This window comes from Schistocerca nitens, chromosome 6, assembly GCF_023898315.1.
Source record: "Schistocerca nitens isolate TAMUIC-IGC-003100 chromosome 6, iqSchNite1.1, whole genome shotgun sequence".
Taxonomy (NCBI): domain Eukaryota; kingdom Metazoa; phylum Arthropoda; class Insecta; order Orthoptera; family Acrididae; genus Schistocerca; species Schistocerca nitens.
The window spans coordinates 34637030-34663151 of NC_064619.1; the positions used below are offsets into that span (position 1 = coordinate 34637030).

The following is a 26122-nucleotide window of genomic DNA, read 5'->3' on the forward strand; positions in this document are numbered from 1 at the left end:
CGATTTAAGCTACCACCTAGCAAGTGTGGTGTCTGGCGGTGACACCACACAAACAATATATAATATCATGTGGCTGAAAAGCACGCTCGTAACAGCTTAGAAAGATTTTCTTGGGGGATAGAATTTCCAGGCGTGGATTTGTTTCTGGAGGGACGCTAAGACAATTTCTTTTTCTGGGTGGTTGAGGGATTGGTGCTTTCTCCTAGGAGAACATTTCTCTCCAAACCCGTTCCCTGCTGGCTGTATGGTGAGGGATGTCAAGAACAAACACAGAGTGGGATGGGTCAACCATATGAAGTATCCGAGAGTTGCTGTCCATCTACATTAATAAGTGTCCCAGAGCGGGGATGCATCCATCTTAAATTTTAATGACACACTGTGGCGTATTGTGCGACATGACAAATGGCATGTTGAATGACATGGTGGTATGTGTCATGTTGTACGACATGACAACATGTACCACGTTATTTTATTTGGCACCATGTATTACATTACATGACATGGGTGCTAATAGTAACAAAAACGCACCATATAAATCTAAAATCTTGTCCCCTTCTCTTCTCGTCTCGTCTCTTCTCTTCTCTTCTCTTCTCTTCTCTTCTCTTCTCTTCTCTTCTCTTCTCTTCTCTTCTCTTCTCTTCTCTTCTCTTCTTTTCTCTTCTCTTCACATTTTAATTTTTGAGAACTTATATTTTTTTCTCTATAAAGAAAACCAACACAAAACATGAATGGTAGCACTGAAGATCTATTAACCGAAGTTAACAAATATCAATGGTTGTGCAGAGATGAAAAAACATAAATCTTACATCATTCAAGAGCTGAAATTTTCCGAATCAAATATGGTGAAAAAGTTTTATTATTTTTAGGTGACAAATTTAAAATTACTCTTCCAAATCGTTATACTAAAATCCTTTCAGAAAACGATGATAAATCAGAGAAAATTATTGGATGACATTTTATTTATCGCGGTAAAAAAACAAAATAAAGATCGTCCGAATTAATGTTATTGAATTAGAATAAATTTTAGATTTTTTCATTTATTTTAAAGGCCCCAAATCGAGGCTATTAAATTTTTTAATTTAATTTTTTTAGTATTAATATTTAATTGAATAATTTATTTTTTAATTAAATGAAAATTTCTTTTTTGGAGGTATAGATAAATTTTTGGACGGGTGATGTGGTGAAATTGAAATCTTGGCATTCTTAATCAATACGCTCTTTGAGCCGGAAGTCTTTCATATACTACTTTCATCGATTATGTTGCTACCCTCAGTAAAAGTAAAGAATTAATACAGGACGTATTGAATGGAACGACCACTCTTATGAGTACAGAATATGGATTCAGTATAAAACGTACAACGACCAAAGTAATAAGGAGTTTCCGGAATGAGACTAGCCATAATCTTAATACCGTTACTGGGGACCGCAAAGCAGATGAAATTAATGAATACTGGTAACTTGGAATAATACATGATGGACGAAACACATAAAAATCGAAGAGTGTATTCTTGGCCAAAACAAGTCTACAAACATCGACCTTGAGGACGAAATTTCTGAAAATGTGCGTTTGGAGCACAGCGTTGTGCGTTACTGAATCATGGACTGTGGGAGAAGTGTCATTTCTGAGACATGCTGCTACAGAAGAAAGTTGAAAATTAGATGGACTGATTATAAAAGGAATGAGGATGTTCTCCGTAGAATCGGCGAAGAAAAGAACACACGGTAATAGCTGACAAGCAAGAGAAAGAGGATGACTGAACGTATGTTGAGACATCAGGGAACAAATTGGAGGGAGCTATAGAAAGTAAAAACTCTAGAGGAATATAGAAATTGGAGTACAATCAGCAAATAATTGAGGACGTATGGTGAGACGATGAAGTGGGTCCAAGACAGAGGCAGGCCACATCGTACTAGTCAAAATACGAATGACCCAGAAAAAAAGAAAAAAGAAATTAGTGAAAGAGAAGAGAGTGCTACTGGGCCTCCTCGAGGGGTCCACCTCTTATTAAACGCTTCTATGCAACTAACAGTTACTACAACTCGTGTTCTTATAGGTCAATAAGACGCCATCAGACATCAGTAAATGGAAAGAGAAAAAGTATGTACACTTTTTGACAGTTTTACGTCCACAGTGTGCTATTATCGGTAATGCAGCAACTGTAGAGCGTAGGTGTTTCAGATCTGCAGCTTGTGACATCCAATTCAGGTTGATATCAACATAAACATCTATGATTTTAGAATAATTTTTTTTCATTCGTTGATTTAACCTGACGTATTATTTCTATTATTTGTGTGGTGCAGAACTTTAGCCACCAGGCGCGCTGTTGGTGCTACATTGGGGAATTTCCAGTTGGGGATAAGTATTTAGGAGGGGCTTACATGTCATGGTATTTACTCGAGAACCAAGGAAAGCCCCCCCCCCCCCCCATAAAACTTGGTCGGAATTTGTGGGCTCAATCTATACTGTCTGACGAGAATGTCAAGCAGAGGACACGGTCGGGCGTCAGTACAACTTCGTATGCGTCCACACCATGGGCGACTATGAAAACGATTAGAGCTGCAATTCTCTGCAACAAGTAAAATGACCGCCAGACTGCATTAGTGTTGCTGATATTTGGTGTTGTTAGGCCCGTTACTGTGTATGCGAAGGATACGGAGACGATGCGTACTCATCTCACACCGAGCGACGTGGCGCCGTGGATAGCACACTGAACTCGCATTCAGGAGGAAGATGGTTCAACTTTCCGTTCGGCCATTTAGATTTCAATTTTCCGTGATTCTCCTCAATCGCTCCAAGAAAATGCCGCCATGGTCTCTTTGAAACCGGTTAGGTCTTTTCCCTTCCCGAACTTGTGCTCCGTCTACGATCTCGCTGTCGACATGCCATTAAACTCTAGTCTTCCTTCCTTTTTCATATGAGACAGCGTTATCAGCAACTGACAGAGTCTTAAAGCGAGCCCATTGTGGGTCCCCATTTGGCGGGCTAGTAGGATCGTCCATTATCCAGATTCAAGGGGAATTCGAGTGTGACTGTGACCAAATGCTAGATTGCATGGGAACGTGATGGCACGCCATACATGTCGTCAGGGTTCCAGTGGACAATTTGGTAACCCGTCCGTGTCTGCACCTCCCATCCAACAGCAAGTAATGGAATCCCTGCAACGTTCTGTTTGCAACCACATCACCGCTCAGAGATACTAGCAGCAGCTGGCCTAGGGAATTACCATTCTATGCTTGGGCTGACGTTAACGTCACCACAAAATTTATAGTGTTACCATTTTCAGTATCGTCCCTTATTCTAAACTACATTTGTTTTAAGGTATGCCTCAAAGAAAAGCATAAACATGTCGGACTGAAAGACGGAGAGCTAGAGATACACAATTTTTTGTGTAGTGAAAGTGACAGGATTAATGCACATGTTGATAACGATAATTATATTCTCATTCTGAGAGATAGATTTAAATGTGCACTGGACATAATTCCAACTAATTCTGAGAACTGTAACTGAAGTTTGATGAATTTACAAAGCAGATTTTGTAACGCAATCATCTCGCGTCTGAGATCAGTTTACGAGATACAACGACCTTCACATTGTGTTGTCAACAGGGAATAGTTAATTTGCCGCCATTAACGCAAAATTTATTTTTCAACGCAGTGTATCAAAGACTTGCTTCAAATGATCGAACAAGTAAAGAGAAATCAAAGAATTATTTCAAGAATACACAGAACTACAATGCAGCATTTGCCACGGATCAGTTCTGCAGCTAAAATTTAAGACACTTTAAGATATCTGACATTTGTTGTCACAGATCAGGTACAATGACGCAACAGGTCTAATCTCGACCACAGGCGACACTAGTATAGGCAATTGAGCTTACTGATATTTAGATTAGATTAGATTAATTATTAATTCCACAGACCCACAAAAGAGGGAATCCTCCTGGGTGTGGAACAAGTCAGATAAACACATTACAAAAATGTAATTAGAAAAACTTGAGTTTCATTAATTTTAATGATCCTCAGTCAAAAACAGTAAAATTATGTACATGAATTAAATTTAAACTTCTAATATTTACGGGTTTAATACTTACATCTGCTGTCATTAAATCCATCATTCACACATTTGCTGGTTTCTTGAATATTACAACCAAGTATTGTCAAAAATTAAATTATTCATTTCAGTGATCCTCAGTTAAGAACAGTCAGATTATGTACAAGATTTAAAATTAAACTTCCACTATTTACAGACTTAAGACTTACATCTGCTTTCCATCATTCAGGCAGTAGGTAGTTACTTGGCTGTTACAACCAAGTATTGTCAAAAACTAAAGTATAATAAATTTTCATTAAAATGGTCTACTGCACTTGTTGAGAAACTCATGGAAGGAATAGAAGGAGTTGGCCACCAAAAATGCTTTGAATTGTGGGTAAATTGTGCCTTTTCTGAAACTAAACTCTTAATGGTTGCTGGCAACTTATTGAAAATATGCATTGCTGAATACTGGACTCCTTTCTGGGCAAGAGTAAGTCATTTTAAATCTTTATGTATATCGTTCTTATTCCTCGTATTGATACTGTGTACTAAGCAGTTAGATGGAAAAAGAGATGTATTTTCTACAACAAACTTCATTAAGGAATAAATATACTGAGAAGCTGTGGTTAATATGCCCAATTCTTTGAATATGTTTCGACATGATGTTCTTGAATTTACATTACTCATTACTCTTATTATACGCTTCTGTACTCTAAAATTTTTTTCTCTGTTTCTGGAGTTACCCCAAAATATGATACCATGTGACATAATGGAGTGAAAATAAGCAAAATATGCCAGTTTTTTAATATTAATATCTCCTATGTCTGACATCATTCGCATTGCAAACACAGACTTGTTTATGCGCTTTAGCAGTTCGTTACTAGGTCTATGTTGCTCCCACCTGAATTTATCATCAAGTTGTAATCCAAAGAATTTTACACTCTCAACTTCTCCTATTTCCATGTCATCATATTGTATACACACACCAGAAGGAAATCTCTTGAAGGTTCTGAACTGCATATAGTGGGTCTTTTCGAAGTTTAATGGCAGTGAATTGGCTATGAACCACTTGTCAGTAAAAATTTGATTAGCTGCCCTTTCTAAATTTATATTTGATTTACTGTTTATTGCAATATTTGTTTCATCTGCAAATAAGACAAACTTGGCATCTGGTAATGTAACAGATGACTGGTCATTAATATACACAAGAAACAGTAGTAGACCTAATATGGAACCTTGGGGAACACCACATGTAATTTCTTCCCAGTCAGATGACGTCTGATTGCCTACTGCTGAAGTGTCACGTAATGACACCCTTTGTTTTCTTTTATTAAGATGTTACTGAAACCACGCTCGTGTTGCAGGATGTGGCCGGTGCTGGGCGTGGCGCTGGCGACCTTCCTATGCCTGTCCATCTGCTTCTCCTGCTGCAAGGTCTACTTCATCCGCAGGCGCATGGAGGACGAGGCAGCCGCCACCAGGGCCCGGGCAGCACGTGGAAACCTCTCCTCCCGTGAGTTCCTTTCTCACCCGCCCACCTGCCTCTGCCATCGATCTGTACTGCACTTCGTAATTGTCTTGTTGATAATGCCACCTGTTCATCCTACGAACGTTATGTAAAATGGTATTCAAAAAGTTCTGATGATTTTATTCCCGACTTATAGCCGACGCCAGCGCCGTAGCTACGGTGGCAGCATGAACTAACAACAGTAAACAAGAAATGTACACTCGTCCAGCCACCGTGAGCACGCTGTGTTAAGTAGTGGACGTGCCACAAAGCTGTTTCAATGTCGTTGAGTAGGATATCGTAATGGAGTAATTTCAGTAGCGTTGTGCAGCATATCGTAATGTAGTAGCAGACACACTAAGACAAAAAAAGAATAACGGCGCACCACAAAGGAATCATCCGAATGGGACAGAAATCGGTAGATGTGATGTACATATGTTGTTGCTGTTGTTGTTGTTGTTGTTGTTGTTGTTGTGATTTTCAGACTGGTTTTATGCAACTCTCCATGCTGCTCTATCCTGTGCAAGCTTCTTCATCTCCCAGTAACTACTGCAACCTATAGCCTTCTCAATGTGCTTAGTGTATTCATCCCTTGGACTCCCTCTATGACTTTTACCCTCCGCACTTCCCTCCAGTACTAAATTGGTGATCCCTTGATGCCTCAGAACATGTCCTACCGATCTATCCCTTCTAATAGTCAAGTTGTGCCACAAATTCCTCTTCTCCCCAATTTTATTTAGTACCTCCTCATTAGTTACGTGGTCTACCCATCTAACCTTCAGCATTCTTCTGTAGCGCAACACTTCGAAAGCTTCTATTCTCTCCTTGTCCAAATTATTTATCGTCCACGTTTCACTTCCATACATGGCTACACTCCATACAAATACTTTCAGAAACGACTTCCTGACACTTAAATCTATACTCGATGTTAACAAATTTCTCTTCTTCAGAAACGCTTTCCTTGCCATTGCCAGTCTACATTTTATATCCTCTCTACTTCGACCATCATCAGTTATTTTGCTCCCCAAAAAGCAAAACTCATTTACTACTTTAAGTGTCTCATTACCTAATCTAATTTCCTCAGCATCACCCCACTTAATTCGACCTCATTCCATTATCCTCGTTTTGCTTTTCTTGATGTTCTTAAATCCTCCTTTCAAGACACTGCCCATTCCGTTCAACTGCTCTTCCAGGCCCTCTGCTGTCTCTGACGGAATTACAGTGTCGTCGGCAAAATATCGAAGTTTTTATTTCTTCTCCATGGATTTTAATTCCTACTCCGAATTTATATTTTGTTTTCTTTACTGCTTCCTCAACGTACAGATTGAATAACATTGGGGAGAGGCTACAACCCTGTCTCACTCCCTTCGCAACCACTGCTTCCCTTTCATGCCCCTCAACTCTTATAACTGCCACTTGGTTTCTGTAGAAATTGTAAATAGCCTCTCGCTCCCTGTATTTTACCCCTGCCATCTTCAGAATTTGAAAGAGAGTATTCCAGTCAACATTGTCAAAAGCTTTCTCTAAGTCTGCAAATGCTGGAAACGTAGGTTTGCCTTTCCTTAATCAACCTCCTAAGATAAGTCGTTGGGTCAGTATTTCCTCACGTGTTCCACCATTTCTACGGAATCCAAACTGATCTTCCCCGAGGTCGGCTTCTACCGGTTTTTCCATTCGTCTGTAAAGAATTCGCGTTAGTATTTTGCAACCATGACTTATTAAACTAATAGTTCGGTAATTTTCACATCTTCCAAACAAATGATTACAATTTCCGAAAAATTGGATGATTTCTTCAAGAGAAAGCTCTAGAAATTGTTCAAGTCAATACCGCATTGGTCCACCTCTGACCCTGAAACAAGCAGTTATTTGGCTTGGCATTGATTGATATTGTTGAATGTATTCCTGAGGTACATCTTGCCATCGTGACAGATTCTGTCCAATTGGAGCATTAGATCGTCAAACTCCCGACGTGGTTTGACAGCCTTATCTAAACATTCTCAACTGGTGATAGATCCGAAGTTTGGCAAGCAGTACAAACTCTCGCCGTATGCGGGCCGGCATTATTTTGCTGCATTGCAAGCCAAGGTCGGCTTGTCATGAAGGGCAACAAAAATATCGTCGACTTATCACTGTGCTCTAAAGGTGCTATGGATGACAACCAAAGGGGTCCTGCTATGAAAAGAAATGGTACTGTAGTCCATCATTCCTGGTTGTCTGGCCGTATGACGGGCAACAGACACGTTCGTATTCCATCGCGGTTTGGGGCATTTCCAGACATGTCTTCCGCCTGTACTCTCATAGATTGGAGTAGAATTGTCTTCAGTGATGAGTCCCGCTTAGAACTGAACCGAAAACGCGTCTAGAGATGATGCTTTCCCGCACAAGGTGAGAGTTTGTACTGCTCGCCTTCGTGCTTGCCGAACTCCAATTCGGCCAGCAAGGTCTCCAGACCTCTCCCCAATTGACAACGTTTGGAGCATTATTGGCAGCGCCCTCCAACCACCTTGGGATTTTGACGATCAAGAGGATATCCAACAACTCTGGCAATCACTGCCAAGCCGAGTAACTGCTTGCATGGGGGCCAGAGGTGATCCAAGCTCTATTGACTTGCTCACTTTATGAAGCTGTTTCTCTTGAATAAATTATCCTACACTGCTAATATTGTAATTTTGTTCGTCTGTACATGTACATCTCCTCTGCCGACCTCCGTCCCATTCGGATAATCCCTCCATGGTGCCCCTTCTTTATTTCTGTTTTTTGTTCAAATGGTTCAAATGGCTCTAAGCACTATGGGACTTAACATCTGAGGCCATCAGTCCTCTAGACTTAGAACTACTTTAACCTGACTAACCTAAGGACATCACACACATCCATGCCCGAGGCAGGATTCGAACCTGCGACCGTAGCAGCCGCGCGCTTCTGGACTGAAGCGCCTACAACAGCTCGGCCACAGCGGCCGGCCTTTTTTTTGTCTTAAATAAAGTGTTGAAGAAATTCCCCAGACTTTTCTGGAGACTAGAAATCTACTGTGGAGGAACCAGCATGGGTTTCGAAAAAGACAATGTGGTGAAACCCAGCTCGCGCTATTCGTCTACGAGACTCACAGGACCATAGACACGGGTTCCCAAGTAGATGCCGTGTTTCTAGACTTCCGCAAGGCGTTTGTTACAGTTCCCCACAGTCGTGTAATCAACAAAGTAAGAGCATATGGACTATGAGACCAATTGTGTGATTGTATTGAAGAGTTCCTAGATAACAGAGCGTAGCATGTCATTCTCAATGGAGAGAAGTCTTCCGGAGTAAGAGTGATTTCAGGTGTGCCGCACGGGAATGTCGTAGGACCGTTGCTATTCACAATATACGCAAATGACCTTGTGGATAAAAAATGGTTCAAATGGCTCTGAGCACTGTGGGAGTTAACTTCTGAGGTCATCAGTCCCTAGAACTTAGAACTACTTAAACCTAAGGACATCACACACATCCATGCCCGTGGCAGGATTCGAACCTGCGACCGTAGCGGTCGCGCGGTTTCAGACTGAGGCGCCTAGTTCAGCTTAAATTTTTTGCGAAAGACCTAACGATATTCAGAAAAGATAGGCTAAATACCGTTGACAGTGGCGCGTTTGTTACTGCTAGAAGTAGTTCATCTTGTAGCGAAATTGAAGTACACAGTCCCTTTTGAGTTAGTATGGGTAGAGGTCATTTTTGGCAACCGGAATAAAATAATGATTGGATCCTTTTATCAACCTCCCAACTCAGATGATACAATTTATGAAACATTCGAAGGGTGTTTGAGTATAATTTCAAACGCGTATCGGATTCATACAACTATAGTTATTGGTGACTTCAATTTACCCTCGATATGCTGTCGAAAATATATGTATTAAGTCAGGAGGTAGCGTAAAACGCGTTTTCTGATAATTATTTCTAGGAGTTAGTTTACGAGCCCACTCGAACAGTAAACGGTTGTGAAAACACACTTAAACTGTAACAACAAATAATCCTGAGCCAATAACGATCATCAAAACGGGTACAGGTGTTAGTGAATTCAGCGTTGTCGTAGCGATACTGAATACCGTGACTCCTGAATCCTCCAAAAATAAAGGAAAAATGTAGCTGTTCAAACAAGGAAATAAAAATTCGCTTCACACCGGTCTGAGGGATAATCTTCACTCCTTCCTAATTAACAATGTAAATCTGGACCAGATGCGGTTTCAGTTCAAAGAAATATTATCGACAGCAACTGAAAGAGTTATCCCGGTACCAAGTAAATTAATAAAAGAACGAGCTGATCCTCCATGGTACACAAAATATGTCAGACTTCTGTTGCAGAAACAACGAAAGAAGCAAACTAAATGCAAACGAACGCAAAATTCCCTAGATTCGCGATCTTTTACAGAAGTTCGAAATTTAGCGCGGACTTGAATACTTGTAATAGTTTCCGCAGTGAAATTCGTCTCGAAAAGTGGCAGAAAATCCAAAGAGATTCTGGTTGTATGTAAAATATGCTAGCGGCAAGACACGATTAATGCCTTTCCTGAGTGATAACAATGGAAATACTATCGATGACAGTGCTATTAAATCGGAGTTGCTAAACACAGCCTTCCCAAATTCCTTCACCAAAGAAGACGAGGTAAACATTCCAGAATTCGAATCAAAAACAGCTGCCAACATGAATAACTTAGAAGTAGATATACTCAGAGTTGTGAAGCAACTAAAATCACTCAATAAAAGCAAGTCTTCCTTTCCAGACTCTATACCTATTAGGTTCCTTTCAGAGTATGCTGACACAATAGCTACATTCATAACAATCAAGAAAGGCAATATGGAGTAATCTACTAAATTACAGGTCCATATCATTACCATCTATATGAAACAGGATTCTGGAACATACATTATGTTCGAACATTATGAATTACCTCGAAGAGAACCGTCTACTGACACACAGTCAATACGGATTTAGAAAAAATCGATCTTGTGAAACACAACTAGCTCTTCACTCACGGGAAATGTTGAATGCTATTGACAAGGGATTTCAAATTTATTCCGTATTTCTAGTTTTCCAGAAGGCTTTTGACACCGTACCTCTTCGTGATTTCCTATCGGAGAAGCCACAGTTAGTAAACAACGGAGAGTTATGGAGTAAAACAGAAGTGCTTTCTGGTAAATTCCCAAGGTAATGATGCCAAAATTGGCAATTGACCCTGAGTAATTAAAAGTGTGAAGTCATCCATATGAGTGCTAAAAGGAATCCGTTACACTTCGGTTACTTGAAAAATCAAAGAAATCTAAAGGCCCCAAATTCAATTAAATATCTAGGAATTACAATTACGAACAAATTGAATTGAAAAGAACTTAGAAAATGTTGTGCGGAAGGCGAACCAAAGACCGTCTTTTATCGGTAGAACACTTAGAAGATGCAACATATCTACTAAAGAGACTCCGCACACTACGCTTGTCCGTCCTTTTCTGAAATACTGCTGCGTGGCGTGGGATCCTTACCAGGTAGGATTAACGATGTACACCGAGAAAGTTCAAAGAAGGGAACTATGCTTTGTTTTATCGAGAAATACACTCCTGAAAATGGAAAAAAGAACACGTTGACACCGGTGTGTCAGACCCACCATACTTGCTCCGGACACTGCGAGAGGGCTGTACAAGCAATGATCACACGCACGGCACAGCGGACACACCAGGAACCGCGGTGTTGGCCGTCGAATGGCGCTAGCTGCGCAGCATTTGTGCACCGCCGCCGTCAGTGTCAGCCAGTTTGCCGTGGCATACGGAGCTCCATCGCAGTCTTTAACACTGGTAGCATGCCGCGACAGCGTGGACGTGAACCGTATGTGCTGTTGACGGACTTTGAGCGAGGGCGTATAGTGGGCATGCGGGAGGCCGGGTGGACGTACCGCCGAATTGCTCAACACGTGGGGCGTGAGGTCTCCACAGTACATCGATGTTGTCGCCAGTGGTCGGCGGAAGGTGCACGTGCCCGTCGACCTGGGACCGGACCGCAGCGACGCACGGATGCACGCCAAGACCGTAGGATCCTACGCAGTGCCGTAGGGGACCGCACCGCCACTTCCCAGCAAATTAGGGACACTGTTGCTCCTGGGGTATCGGCGAGGACCATTCGCAACCGTCTCCATGAAGCTGGGCTACGGTCCCGCACACCGTTAGGCCGTCTTCCGCTCACGACCCAACATCGTGCAGCCCGCCTCCAGTGGTGTCGCGACAGGCGTGAATGGAGGGACGAATGGAGACGTGTCGTCTTCAGCGATGAGAGTCGCTTCTGCCTTGGTGCCAATGATGGTCGTATGCGTGTTTGGCGCCGTGCAGGTGAGCGCCACAATCAGGACTGCATACGACCGAGGCACACAGGGCCAACACCCGGCATCATGGTGTGGGGAGCGATCTCCTACATTGGCCGTACACCACTGGTGATCGTCGAGGGGACACTGAATAGTGCACGGTACATCCAAACCGTCATCGAACCCATCGTTCTACCATTCCTAGACCGGCAAGGGAACTTGCTGTTCCAACAGGACAATGCACGTCCGCATGTATCCCGTGCCACCCAACGTGCTCTAGAAGGTGTAAGTCAACTGCCCTGGCCAGCAAGATCTCCGGATCTGTCCCCCATTGAGCATGTTTGGGACTGGATGAAGCGTCGTCTCACGCGGTCTGCACGTCCTGCACGAACGCTGGTCCAACTGAGGCGCCAGGTGGAAATGGCATGGCAAGCCGTTCCACAGGACTACATCCAGCATCTCTACGATCGTCTCCATGGGAGAATAGCAGCCTGCATTGCTGCGAAAGGTTGATATACACTGTACTAGTGCCGACATTGTGCATGCTCTGTTGCCTGTGTCTATGTGCCTGTGGTTCTGTCAGTGTGATCATGTGATGTGTCTGACCCCAGGAATGTGTCAATAAAGTTTCCCCTTCCTGGGACAATGAATTCACGGTGTTCTTATTTCAATTTCCAGGAGTGTAGATGACATAATCAAATCAAAGGCGTTTCGCGTGGCGGAGGGATCTGCTCTCGAAATTTCAATCTCCTGCTTTGTTCTCGGGATGCAAAAATGTTTTGAGGCCGACCTACACTGGGAGGAACAATCATCTTAATAAAATAAGAGAAATCGGAGCTCGCACCGGGAGTTATAGGTGCTCGTTACTCCGGGCACTGTTCGAGAGCGTAATAGCAGAGAATTATTGTGAAGGTGATTCGATGAACCATCTGGCATTTAAGTGTGCTTTGCAGGGTAGCCTTGTAGATGTAGTTGTTAAGAAATAGTCGGCCGAAGTAGCCGTGCGGTTAAAGGCGCTGCAGTCTGGAACCACAAGACCGCTACGGTCGCAGGTTCGAATCCTGCCTCGGGCATGGATGTTTGTGATGTCCTTAGGTTAGTTAGGTTTAACTAGTTCTAAGTTCTAGGGGACTAATGATCTCAGCAGTTGAGTCCCATAGTGCTCAGAGCCATTTGAACCATTTTTTTTTTGTTAAGAAATGGCATAATATGCGCAATACTTTTGAATTGACGACATTCGAATGTAGGCACAATTTACACAGATATTTCATATTGATACATTTGTGTACTTGATTTACATGTCAGGCTAGTTATAAATAAACGTGTAATAAGTTGGATTTGTAGTATTAATCATCGTTTTAGTTACTGAAATAGTGTATCGTGTTATTTACTAGCAATGAAATCTAGCCCTGACCAGTTCCATTACGACATGAAGCTTTAATTTATAGTGATTATAAGAATTTGACAATTTTTCACTCAAAATCGCCATTAAAAGCAACGTACGGAGACAGGAACCTAGTTTAAATATCCTTTTGGATTGTATGCGTCACTTATCACGTCCCAGCAGGCACATGGTAAATTCGTCACAGTCCTGCTGTTACACAGTGCGCATGATCATCACCGCCAAGGAAATCAATGTTGGTAGAACTTGGCACTTCTCGTCGCTAGACACACGAGGGCATGTTGAAATGTAACGTCTCTGAATTTTTCACGTGGAAACTCTCAAAACTTTTTAAGTAAAAGAAACTTTATTAACATTCTACATCTGTATTTGTCATGTCTACATATTCATTTCTGAACTTAGTCACGTTGGCGACGAATACATTTTTCAACAAGATACCGTCACTCCAGAATGTTTGACTTAGTTGTTGGAGCCACAATCTCACCTCTGCTTACGCCGCTCAATCACTACCAAAGTGAAGTCCTCGAAGGTTTGGAAAATAGGTGAAAACTGGATGACACCAAGTCGGGACTGCATGATTGATGACTTATGACAGCGAACCCAAGGCGTCGGATTGTTGCACACATCGCAGCATTGTCATGCTGAAGGAGGGAGTGCTCCATATGTGTACGAACTCTTGGAATTCGAAACTGGATTACGTTACACACCGCCAAGCTACACGCTACAATTCAAATCCCTCTAGTGGCAGCCGGCCGGAGTGGCCGAGCGGTTAAAGGCGCTACAGTCTGGAACCGCACGACCGCTACGGTCGCAGGTTCGAATCCTGCCTCGGGCATGGATGTGTGTGATGTCCTTAGGTTAGTTAGGTTTAAGTAGTTCTAAGTTCTAGGGGACTTATGACCACAGCAGTTGAGTCCCATAGTGCTCAGAGCCATTTGAACCAACCTCTAGTGGCAGAAGCTTGCAGATATGTATACATGAAGAATAAAGACGTAGGATATTAATTAGCTTCATTTAATAAGCTTTAGCAGCTTTCACGTACAAAATTTTATGGCATTACTTTCCAGCACAGTCTCGCACAAACAAACTCCAAACAAGCCGTATTACAGCGTGTGATGTGTGCGTCTGCAGCAGTACTAGAGAGCAATATCAAAACATTTCTTCTGAGAGACATCGCATAAAATTGCTGTTGGCTGTGATTTAGTTGTCAGTGTTGTAAAATGTAAGATAAATATTATAGTTGTAGTATTGTGAACTTGTCTACAGTCGGTAATAAAGGCATAATCTTTAATATATTAGATGTGCTGATTCTGAGACCATACGCTACTGGCAGTAGCAGATTAGGAAGAAAGATCGACACACAACCTTCTCTTAATAAAAAAAAAAAAAAAAAAAAAAAAACCAATAAAATTTTCATTTGCTCCTTGAAGTACAATAACTGTTGTAGAATATAATCTTATCATTACAAATTTACCTGAATTAATTTAAAGAAAAGACGAGAATCTCTGCTAAATTCAAGAAAGAAGATCTTCATAATCATCACTTTATTATAAATTATGTTATAAAAAAAAGACAAGAAACACTACTGAAATTTGACAAGTGAGATCGTTGTAATCAGCAGTTTACCAGCAGCTATTTTTTTTAAAGGACGGGACCAGGTAAATCTGCCAGTCATGTACAAGTAACATGATTACGATATTGTTAACGCTGACAAGCACCTTAAAATCATCTCATAATTAAAATTTAAACCCTCCAAAGAAACCCAAGAACACCGCTGTTGAAGTACAATACATAAAACCGTTAAAGGTTAACCGTATCAATAACAATTCCGTTGTATCAATACCTCTTGTAATAATTACTGCGAATTTACTACGGAAGGTTTGCAAGTCGGTATCTATTACCTTCGGTTATCCACATCAACAAGAAGCAGGGTCCATAGACATGCCACTTGTACACGCCACCAAGATTTCTTTTCTTACTGAAGTGCCGAGCCTTCCCTGAAACTTAAGTACTTTTGAAAAAGTTAAAATGATTCTTTTACACTCACGCTCATGACAAATTTGATGCCTGTACTCTCAAACAAGATATGAGACCCCACTAACTGCTCACTATTGTAAGGAGCAAAACGAGGAAGATAATCATGAAACAATCACATATAACCGGTATTATTCTTGTCTGACAAAGGTTGCATTAATATCGGAAGATCCACAACTTGCACTGCCTTACATATTAGGTTGGTTCATAAGTTTGTAGCTTTATTTGTTTTGCATGTTGGTGTTGCGGTTCCCATTGGTTTATTTATCGATTTTCACTCTTTATTTGTAATTCATTGTTGCTTATTTGAGTTTGCATGTTGTCCTTTTTCCGTTTGGAGATCCTGAGTAGAGCTGTGAACGTTAGAAAGTGGAGTGCCAATTGGAGAAATCGCAACATTTCCGTCATATTCTTCTGTTTGATTTCAGTAGAGGAGTGACAGCTGTGGAAGCAGCAGATACATTTTACGGCGTGTATCTACATCTACATCTACATTTATACTCCGCAAGCCACCCAACGGTGTGTGGCGGAGGGCACTTTACGTGCCACTGTCATTACCTCCCTTTCCTGTTCCAGTCGCGTATGGTTCGCGGGAAGAACGACTGTCTGAAAGCCTCCGTGCGCGCTCTAATCTCTCTAATTTTACATTCGTGATCTCCTCGGGAGGTATAAGTAGGGGGAAGCAATATATTCGATACCTCATCCAGAAACGCACCCTCTCGAAACCTGGACAGCAAGCTACACCGCGATGCAGAGCGCCTCTCATGCAGAGTCTGCCACTTGACTTTGCTAAACATCTCCGTAACGCTACCACGGTTACCAAATAACCCTGTGACGAAACGCGCCGCTCTTCTTTGGATCTTCTCTATCTCCTCTGTCAACGCGGTCTGGTATCCCATACTGATGAGCAATAGTCAAGTATAGGTCGAACGAGTGTTTTGTAAGCCATCTCCTTTGTTGATGGACTACATTTTCTAAGGACTCTCCCAATGAATCTCAACCTGGTACCCGCCTTACCAACAATTAATTTTATATGATCATTCCACTTCAAATCGTTCCGCACGCATACTCCCAGATATTTTACAGAAGTAACTGCCACCAGTGTTTGTTCCGCTATCATATAATCATACAATAAAGGATCCTTCTTTCTATGTATTCGCAATACATTACATTTGTCTGTGTTAAGGGTCAGTTGCCACTCCCTGCACCAAGTGCCTATCCGCTGCAGATCTTCCTGCATTTCGCTACAAATTTCTAATGCTGCAACTTCTCTGTATACTACAGCATCATCCGCGAAAAGCCACATGGAACTTCCGACACTATCTACTAGGTCATTTATATATAATGTGAAAAGCAATGGTCCCATAACCCCTGTGGCACGCCAGAGGATACTTTAACGTCTGTAGACGTCTGTCCATTGAGAACAACATGCTGTGTTCTGTTTGCTAAAAAGTCTTCATTCCAACCACACAGCTGGTCTGATATTCCGTTGTGTATCAGGCGACAGTGCGGAACTCTATCGAACGCCTTCCCGAAGTCAAGGAAAATAGCATCTACCTGGGAGCCTGTATCTAATATTTTCTGGGTCTCATGAAAAAATAAAGCGAGTTGGATCTCACACGATCGCTGTTTCCGGAATCCATGTTGATTCCTACAGAGTAGATTCTGGGTTTTCAGAAACGACATGATACGCAAGCAAAAACCATGTTCTAAGTTTTGCGCATCTGCTCGACGACCCTTCTTGAAGACTGGGACTACCTGTGCTCTTTTCCAATCATTTGGAAGCCTCTGTTCCTCTAGAGACTTGCGGTACACGGCTGTTAGAAGGGGGGCAAGTTCTTTCGCGTACTCTGTGTAGAATCGAATTGGTATCCCGTCAGGTACAGTGGACTTTCCTCTGTTGAGTGATTCCAGTTGCTTTTCTATTCCTTGGACACTTATTTCGATGTCAGCCATTTTTTCGTTTGTGTGAGGATTTAGAGAAGGAACTGCAGTGCGGTCTTCCTCTGTGAAACAGCTTTGGAAAAAGGTGTTTAGTATTTCAGATTTACGTGTGTCATCCTCTGTTTCAATGCCATCATCATCTCGGAGTGTCTGATATGCTGTTTCGACCCACTTACTGATTTAACGAAAGACCAGAACTTCCTAGGATTTTCTGTCAAGTCGGTTCATACAATTTTCCTTTCGAACTCACTGAACGCTTCACGCATAGCCCTCCTTACGCTAACTTTGACATCTTTTAGCTTCTGTTTGTCTGAGAGGCTGCATTTAAACTTGCAGTGAAGCTCTCTTTGCTTTTGCAGTAGTTTCCTATCTTTGTTGTTGAACCACGGTGGGTTTTTTCCGTCCCTCACAGTTTTACTCGGCACGTTCCTGTCTAAAACGCATTTTACGATTGCCTTGAACTTTTTCCATAAACCCTCAATATTGTCAGTGTCGGAACAGAAATTTTCGTTTTGATCTGGTATGTAGTCTGAAATCTGCCTTCTATTACTCTTGCTAAACAGATAAACCTTCCTCCCTTTCTTTATATTCCTATTAACTTCCATATTAAGGGATGCTGCAACGGCCTTATGATCACAGATTCCCTGTTCTGCGCTTACGGAGTCGAAAAGTTCGGGTCTCTTTGTTATCAGTAGGTCCAATATGTATGGGGTTAATGCCACTGGACAGAGAATGGCAAGAAAACAATTTTCTCGTTTTAAGGAGCATTGCTTTGTCATTAGTGCCTCCACATTCAGAAAGGCCTTCGGAGTTTGATGAAGATCGTTTAAACACATTAATCCACAATGATCCGAACCAGTGTTTGCGGTAACTGGCAAATGTGATGAACTGTGATCATTCCACCATGCTGCGACATTTTCATCCAATGGGCAACGTTCCAAAACCAGGTTTATAAGTACAGTATGCTCTAAGCCAAGCTCACAAAGATGAGCTGATGGCCATATGTGCATCTCTGCTTACTCGTCAACAATTGATTCGTGAAGAACATCGACAATTCAAATGGTTCAAATGGCTCTGAGCACTATGCGACTTAACTTCTGAGATCATCAGTCGCCTAGAACTTAGAACTAATTAAACCTAACTAACTCATCCATGCCCGAGGCAGGATTCGAACCTGCGACCGTAGCGGTCGCTCTGTTCCAGACTGTAGCACCTAGAACCGCACGGCCACTCTGACCGTCTCATCGACAATTTGTGACATTACAGCCTTTATCACTGCGATTTTTAACATGTAAAAGTTTTTTTTCTGTATTCGCGTCAGTATGTGCGAACTTTTAACATATACCAATGAATGTTGTAACCAGATATCTTTGCCGCGCTCCTGAAAAGCGCAGAATATCACGATAGCTATAAACTGTTATACGCTGCTATCGATCAGTAAAAAAACGATGCACCTATGTTTCAAAATAACAACTGCCATTTCTTACTTCTGCAGGGAGCCGCGCCGCTCTCTAGCTGTTCTGTGAATGTGTTGCGAGTCGGACGCAAAAGTATTGAGCTCCATACTGATATAATCATTTTATTGTAAATTTAAGAGTTTAAGTGATTAAAAATATATGTAGCCACAAACAAGCGAGAATGTGTATCATGAAAATTCGCTCCACCGCCACATTGGATGGCCATGTTAATGTAAGTTTCCGTTTCATAATATAATACTTGAAGCCTTGAAGTTTATTTAATTTCAAAGAAAATCTCTCAACCTTATTTTCATTAATTATACTTGTGATAATCTTTTCTGTTTAAAAGATTTATGCAGCTTATGATCCAGCGTGTGTTCTGTCGGAACAGGAGGCTGTCGTGACGACATCGTTATAGTATTTATTCCAAGTTCTTTCAGTTCCGTTTATATGTACGTACAAATCCAATTAGTTGGTCCCTTAGGTTTCTTTCATGTAACTTCTGTCTGTTTTCTCCGCGCGATCTTCCTCCGGAAAAAAATATTTATGTTCATTTTTTAGTAATTTTCGATATCGCGAATGAGAAAGGACAGCCGCCTCCTGCTCCGAACGGAACACCACGACTTTTCTAACGTCGGAGAGTACCGCACGAATTTTCCGCTAAAAGGTAATAGAATTTCTTAAAGCTGGAGCAATTACACATGTTGCTGCTGTTCTCCGACAAATCTGGTGTGATTAATAGTAATTTATTCTGTCACGACAAAAAGAACCAATTTTATTTTTACCAAAGCAATAAAGCTTTCAATTAAATTACTAAAAAAAAAAAATAATCATACCAGAAATTCCAATCCTATATCGTTACTTGTGACAAGAAATGGTGCCTTTATGCTAACATAAAGAACAAGGCAGCAACTCCCTGTACAAAGACCTGCGCGCATACACCAAAGATGACGTAATGTAATGCATCTCCTGGAACAGCGACGGTGTGAATGTACTACGAACTGTTCTCCCGAAGTGTCACCATCTTCGCTGACACATCACCCCTGACATTCATTGCCATCAACTGAGACGTGTTGTTGTTGTTGTTGTTGTGGTCTTTAGTCCTGAGACTGGTTTGATGCAGCTCTCCATGCTACTCTATCCTGTGCAAGCCTCCTCATCTCCCAGGACCTACTGCAGCCTACATTCTTCTGAATCTGCTTAGTGTATTCATCTCTTGCTCTCCCTTTACGATTTTTACCCTCTACGCTGCCTTCGAATACTAAATTGGTGATCACATGATGCCTCAGAACATGTCCTACCAACCGATCCCTTCTTCTCGTCAAGTTGTGCCACAAACTCCTCTTCTCCCCAATTCTATTCAATACATCCTTATTAGTAATGTGATGTATCCATCTAATTTTCAGCATTCTTCTGTAGCACCACATTTCGAAAGCTTCTATTCTCTTCTTGTCTAAACTATTTATCGTCCATGTTTCACTTCCATACGTGGCTACACTCCATACAAATACTTTCATAAAAGACTTCCTGACATTTAAATATATACTCGATGTTAACAAATTTCTCTTCTTCAGAAACGCTTTCCTTGCCATTGCCAGTCTACATTTTATATCCTCTCTACTTCGACCATCATCAGTTATTTATTCCCCAAAGAGCAAAACTCCTTTACTACTTTAACTGTCTTGAGACGTCTTGCAGAACGCAGTCCAACAACAACAACCAAGACAACTGCTGGTAGTGATGCTCGTCCACAATATCGCCCGCCCGCATTCCGCCACACTGATAAAAAACGCTATACGGGAGTTGGGTTGGGAAGTCATTCAGCACCCATCTTATTACCTGATCTTGTGCCCTCAGATTTTCACCTTTTCCGCTCTCTGTTGAACAACCTTCCAGAAAGTCACTTTCCCGATGGAAATGCGCTCCGAACAGGGCTCGACATGTTCTTTGCCTGAAAACCATGTGATTTGTACAGTCGCGGTATGGAAAAGTTACCCCAACGTCGGCAGATTGTTTTCAAATACTTATGGAGAATATACACTCCTGGAAATGGAAAAAAGAACACATTGACACCGGTGTGTCAGACCCACCATACTTGCTCCGGACACTGCGAGAGGGCTGTACAAGCAATGATCACACGCACGGCACAGCGGACACACCAGGAACCGCGGTGTTGGCCGTCGAATGGCGCTAGCTGCGCAGCATTTGTGCACCGCCGCCGTCAGTGTCAGCCAGTTTGCCGTGGCATACGGAGCTCCATCGCAGTCTTTAACACTGGTAGCATGCCGCGACAGCGTGGACGTGAACCGTATGTGCAGTTGACGGACTTTGAGCGAGGGCGTATAGTGGGCATGCGGGAGGCCGGGTGGACGTACCGCCGAATTGCTCAACACGTGGGGCGTGAGGTCTCCACAGTACATCGATGTTGTCGCCAGTGGTCGGCGGTAGGTGCACGTGCCCGTCGACCTGGGACCGGACCGCAGCGACGCACGGATGCACGCCAAGACCGTAGGATCCTACGCAGTGCCGTAGGGGACCGCACCGCCACTTCCCAGCAAATTAGGGACACTGTTGGTCCTGGGGTATCGGCGAGGACCATTCGCAACCGTCTCCATGAAGCTGGGCTACGGTCCCGCACACCGTTAGGCCGTCTTCCGCTCACGCCCCAACATCGTGCAGCCCGCCTCCAGTGGTGTCGCGACAGGCGTGAATGGAGGGACGAATGGAGACGTGTCGTCTTCAGCGATGAGAGTCGCTTCTGCCTTGGTGCCAATGATGGTCGTATGCGTGTTTGGCGCCGTGCAGGTGAGCGCCACAATCAGGACTGCATACGACCGAGGCACACAGGGCCAACACCCGGCATCATGGTGTGGGGAGCGATCTCCTACACTGGCCGTACACCACTGGTGATCGTCGAGGGGACACTGAATAGTGCACGGTACATCCAAACCGTCATCGAACCCATCGTTCTACCATTCCTAGACCGGCAAGGGAACTTGCTGTTCCAACAGGACAATGCACGTCCGCATGTATCCCGTGCCACCCAACGTGCTCTAGAAGGTGTAAGTCAACTACCCTGGCCAGCAAGATCTCCGGATCTGTCCCCCATTGAGCATGTTTGGGACTGGATGAAGCGTCGTCTCACGCGGTCTGCACGTCCGGCACGAACGCTGGTCCAACTGAGGCGCCAGGTGGAAATGGCATGGCAAGCCGTTCCACAGGACTACATCCAGCATCTGTACGATCGTCTCCATGGGAGAATAGCAGCCTGCATTGCTGCGAAAGGTGGATATACACTGTACTAGTGCCGACATTGTGCATGCTCTGTTGCCTGTGTCTATGTGCCTGTGGTTCTGTCAGTGTGATCATGTGATGTATCTGACCCCAGGAATGTGTCAATAAAGTTTCCCCTTCCTGGGACAATGAATTCACGGTGTTCTTATTTCAATTTCCAGGAGTGTATTATGGATGACTTAAGTCCGTGTAAGGCAGGGCCGGCCAGAAATTCTGCACGCGTGCGATGCTCCTGCACATGTGCAACTTCCGGGTTACAGTGTGCACGCCGCAGCCGTCAGCGTTCATGTAGTGCATGTTTCTACGCACAGATGTCGCTTTATCCACTTGCTGGGATACTCTGTACCGGCGCATTCTAGTGCTCTTTCCACAGCTTGCAAGCCAACCATGGGAAGTTATTTAGCGTATTAAACATTTAAAATACTGTCACAGTCTACTCATTGAGACGTCTACTTTTATGTTAACAGTTTAACCCAGTAAGACAAGTAATACAGTTAACAACCGTCGGTTTTTGTTAAGGCAGCTTGACTGACGGCACGTAAATACGAGTAACGTTTTTGATCTAGTATTTAAGAAAGAGAGCACTTAGCGACTTCCAACGAACCTTATTCATGATTTCAAATAACATTAAACTAATGCAAGGTTTCCTATAACTAATTCTCGGTGCCCTCAGTTACACCCACATAATTTCTGTTTCACTGACCTCTGAACAGAATGATAACCGCAGACCTCTCGATGATCACCTGTTATTTCAATACCATTATTGCTATATCTTTCATCAGTTCCGTCTGAAGTCTGCATATTAATCGACAATTAGATGAATTTTATGTTTTATCGACTTCAGCTGAGCGTAGCCCTTCACACATTAAAAAAAATCCCTAAATGTAAGTATACATTGGAACAATCGGTTTAATGAACAATTTTCCTGATAATAATGTAACATGGAGCAGAATGAGGCAATAATGCACAGTTAGTAAACAATAATTTTTAATTATGACAGGAATAAATCCAAACACGTTTATCACTGGTCATGAGAAATGATATAGTTAATATCGGGCGCAAAAGCACGGCTCATTGACAAACGCAAGCAGTTGCGAAGATTTTCATCACTTATGCTTGATCGAAGCCTTGATTTATTCATTTTCATCACCGAGAAAAGCCTCTCACAAACATATGTCGACCCAAACATGGACATAACTCTCGCGGCTTCTCGGTGCAGGCGTGGAAATTCTTCTTGTGAAAAATTTTCATAGAATTCTTTTGTGCTTTGCACCGAAAAGAACTTGTCCTTCAGTCTTGTATTGCACTGTAGGTCGATCAGTCACATCTGTAGATCATTCGGAGCATCTTCAACTGACGACGAGAAGGGTCGAGCAAAGAGGCGAATGACAGGACACAAACTCGTAACATCTGCAAATCGTGCTCGAAATTATTCCTTAATTTTTACAATTATTGACACGTATTCTTGAAATCTAGTACTTTCATGGACTAGTCCAAGAGTCGGTTAATATGCAGTGTTTTCTGTCAAGCTTCCTTTCAAATGCATTTACTTTTTCCAACATATCAGAAATTAAATTATTTTCACCTTGCAAACTGACGTTCAGGCTGTTCATGTGAGACATAATGTCCACGAGAAATGCAAGGTCTGATATCCAACAAGGGTCTTCCAACATAGGTTCACTTTTTCCCTTCTCACGTAAGAAAGTTACTATGACCAAACGTAAATCAAAAAATATTTTCAGCATTTTACCTCGACTGAGCCAGCGTACTTCGCGGCGACATACCTTACTATACAGTAAGGTATGTCGCCGTACTTCTCTCTTAATTCCTCCAAGAACCGCCGAAACTGGCGATGCGTAAGCCCATGTGTCTTCATATATTTTACAGCACGCACAACAATGTGCATGACGTATGCTAGCGTTACTGATTTTGCACAAAGCGCCTCTCGATGCAGAATGCAGTGAATTCCATACAACGAATCGTCTGTGAGCCCTAGCGTTTTGCGCATCCGTGCTATGAGTCCTCTCTGATGGCCTTGCATTGATGGTGCTGCATCTGTGGTCACTGAGACTAACCGATTCCAGTCCATACCGACACCATCAATGGCTTGCTCGACAGCTTGGAGTAAGTCCGCACCTGTAGTAGTCCCTTTCAAAGGTACTAAGTCCAAAAAGTCCTCTGTTACACAAAGTGCGTTATCGACACCTCGTATGTATATCACAACCTGGGCTGTATCTGTAAGATCTGTTGCTTCATCGCCGGCCGCGGTGGTCTAGCGGTTCTGGCGCTGCAGTCCGGAACCGCGGGACTGTTACGGTCGCAGGTTCGAATCCTGCCTCGGGCATGGGTGTGTGTGATGTCCTTAGGTTAGTTAGGTTTAAGTAGTTCTAAGTTCTAGGGGACTTATGACCTAAGATGTTGAGTCCCATAGTGTTCAGAGCCATTTTTTTTGTTGCTTCATCGAGCGCAACAGAGAAAGCAACAACGTCATTACCCTTATTTATTAGCTGCCTGTGCACATCGCCGGCCATAGCACTGATACGTCTTGTCACTGTTTGTTCGGATGGACTGATTTCTTGAAACCTGCTAACGTTCGTGGGACACACAAGTTCTGCATCATCATTCAGACACCATTTCACAATCTCCCCTTAGAAAAGGGGTTTCCCAGACTGAGCAATTCTTAATGCAATTTTAATACTTGCTCGCAGTGAAGATTTAGTGTGGTTGTCATTCTGGAAAATTGAAAACAGTACATTGTACGGCGTACAGTAAAATAGACATAAATGTAACACAAGAAACTAAGAGTTCAAGAAGTGTCAGGTACTTTGACGTACAGTAAAATCGAGTTGATGTGTCTCATCCATTTTCTTAAGGACATTTAATTTTGCTTGCCGTTCTTCACTGTTGAGTACACTACACTCGTCTTTGTGATATGTATTGTAGTGTCTTTCAATTGAAAACTTACGCTGGCCGCTTATTATTCGGTGGCACAGCAAACACTGTGAGTTTTCGCCAACGGCTACAAAAAATTATTGCAGTTCCCAGTCATTTTTAAACGACTGAGAACATAGATCTCCCGTCCTTTGCTTTTTCACAGCACCTGCCATTTCTCAGTACTTCTCTGTTAAAGTTACGGCCACCAGGGGTAAACGAGACTGGGTATGTTGCGCTCTTGCTTGTACCACATAAACAGGGAAGTGGAGCCGCCGCTGTTCATTTAGGACACATGTCTAATAACAGATGTCGCTGTCGCTCACTGTCGCACACGTGCGCACATGTACAGCACTTCCGCACGTCTGCACATTGTGCAGCGTTTGGCCGGCCCTGCTGTAATGTGTATCTGCTGTGTTTATTAAACTTATGGAAAAACGTTACGAACTAATCCGCCAACCTAATACGTCCACTGAATGCCAGCAGTTCTTAGCGTACAGAATGTACGATAAAAATACGGAGTCACGTTGGGTCCGCTTCACTATAACAAGCGTCAGTTTGGCAAACTGATGACGGAAGTTCCCAAAGCTCCACTCAAGGGCAAATATGTTTGGCACTCAAGCCTTTACATGTGTCTGTCAAACTGTTTCTGTCCGGAAGAACTCGAATCCAGTACCATATTGTCACTTCCGGAACCAAGGCGACTCATAAACAACCGCCTAGTCGCCGCAGTCGAGACCGTCAACCATACATTCCCACTGCCAAGAAATAATTGCTTTTCTGCTCATCCACACCCAAATCCGCTCAAGTCAAGTCCCATGACACACTCCACCTCTCTGCTTCGGCGATGCTGTTTCAGCGATGGTGTCAACCTTCGGCACACAGATCTTTACAACGGAGTTGTTACAGTAACTGCCGCTCATCTTCGTAAGTCCGACTGTGAAGATGCAGTGTTCACTAGATATTCCTCACACCCAAAACAGAAATGCTCCAAATTAACAAGAAAATAATTTCTTTGTTAAATTTTCGTAACTTATGCTTACAAGAAGTCATCGGTCTTCACCTGCCTTAGTAACAGAGGCCACATAAATATTTCGGCATGCAAAAACATGCATAACATTTCAGTTTGCTTGTACCACTGCATTAAGGGGCAACGACAGGTTGACGGACGAAAATACTGCTGAAATTCATGATTTTTTCTCCGTACTT

The 26122-nt window shown here is 42.8% G+C and overlaps 1 protein-coding gene across 1 annotated transcript in view; it reads left to right on the plus strand.

The window, feature by feature from the left end:
• The window catches only part of LOC126262752 (uncharacterized), a 313139-nt gene that overhangs the window by 202284 nt on the left and 84733 nt on the right, over positions 1–26122 (plus strand). Inside the window, exon 3 of the mRNA XM_049959562.1 lies at positions 5398–5546. Within this exon, the coding sequence (XP_049815519.1) occupies positions 5398–5546 (149 nt within the window). The remainder of the gene's footprint in view (positions 1–5397; positions 5547–26122) is intronic.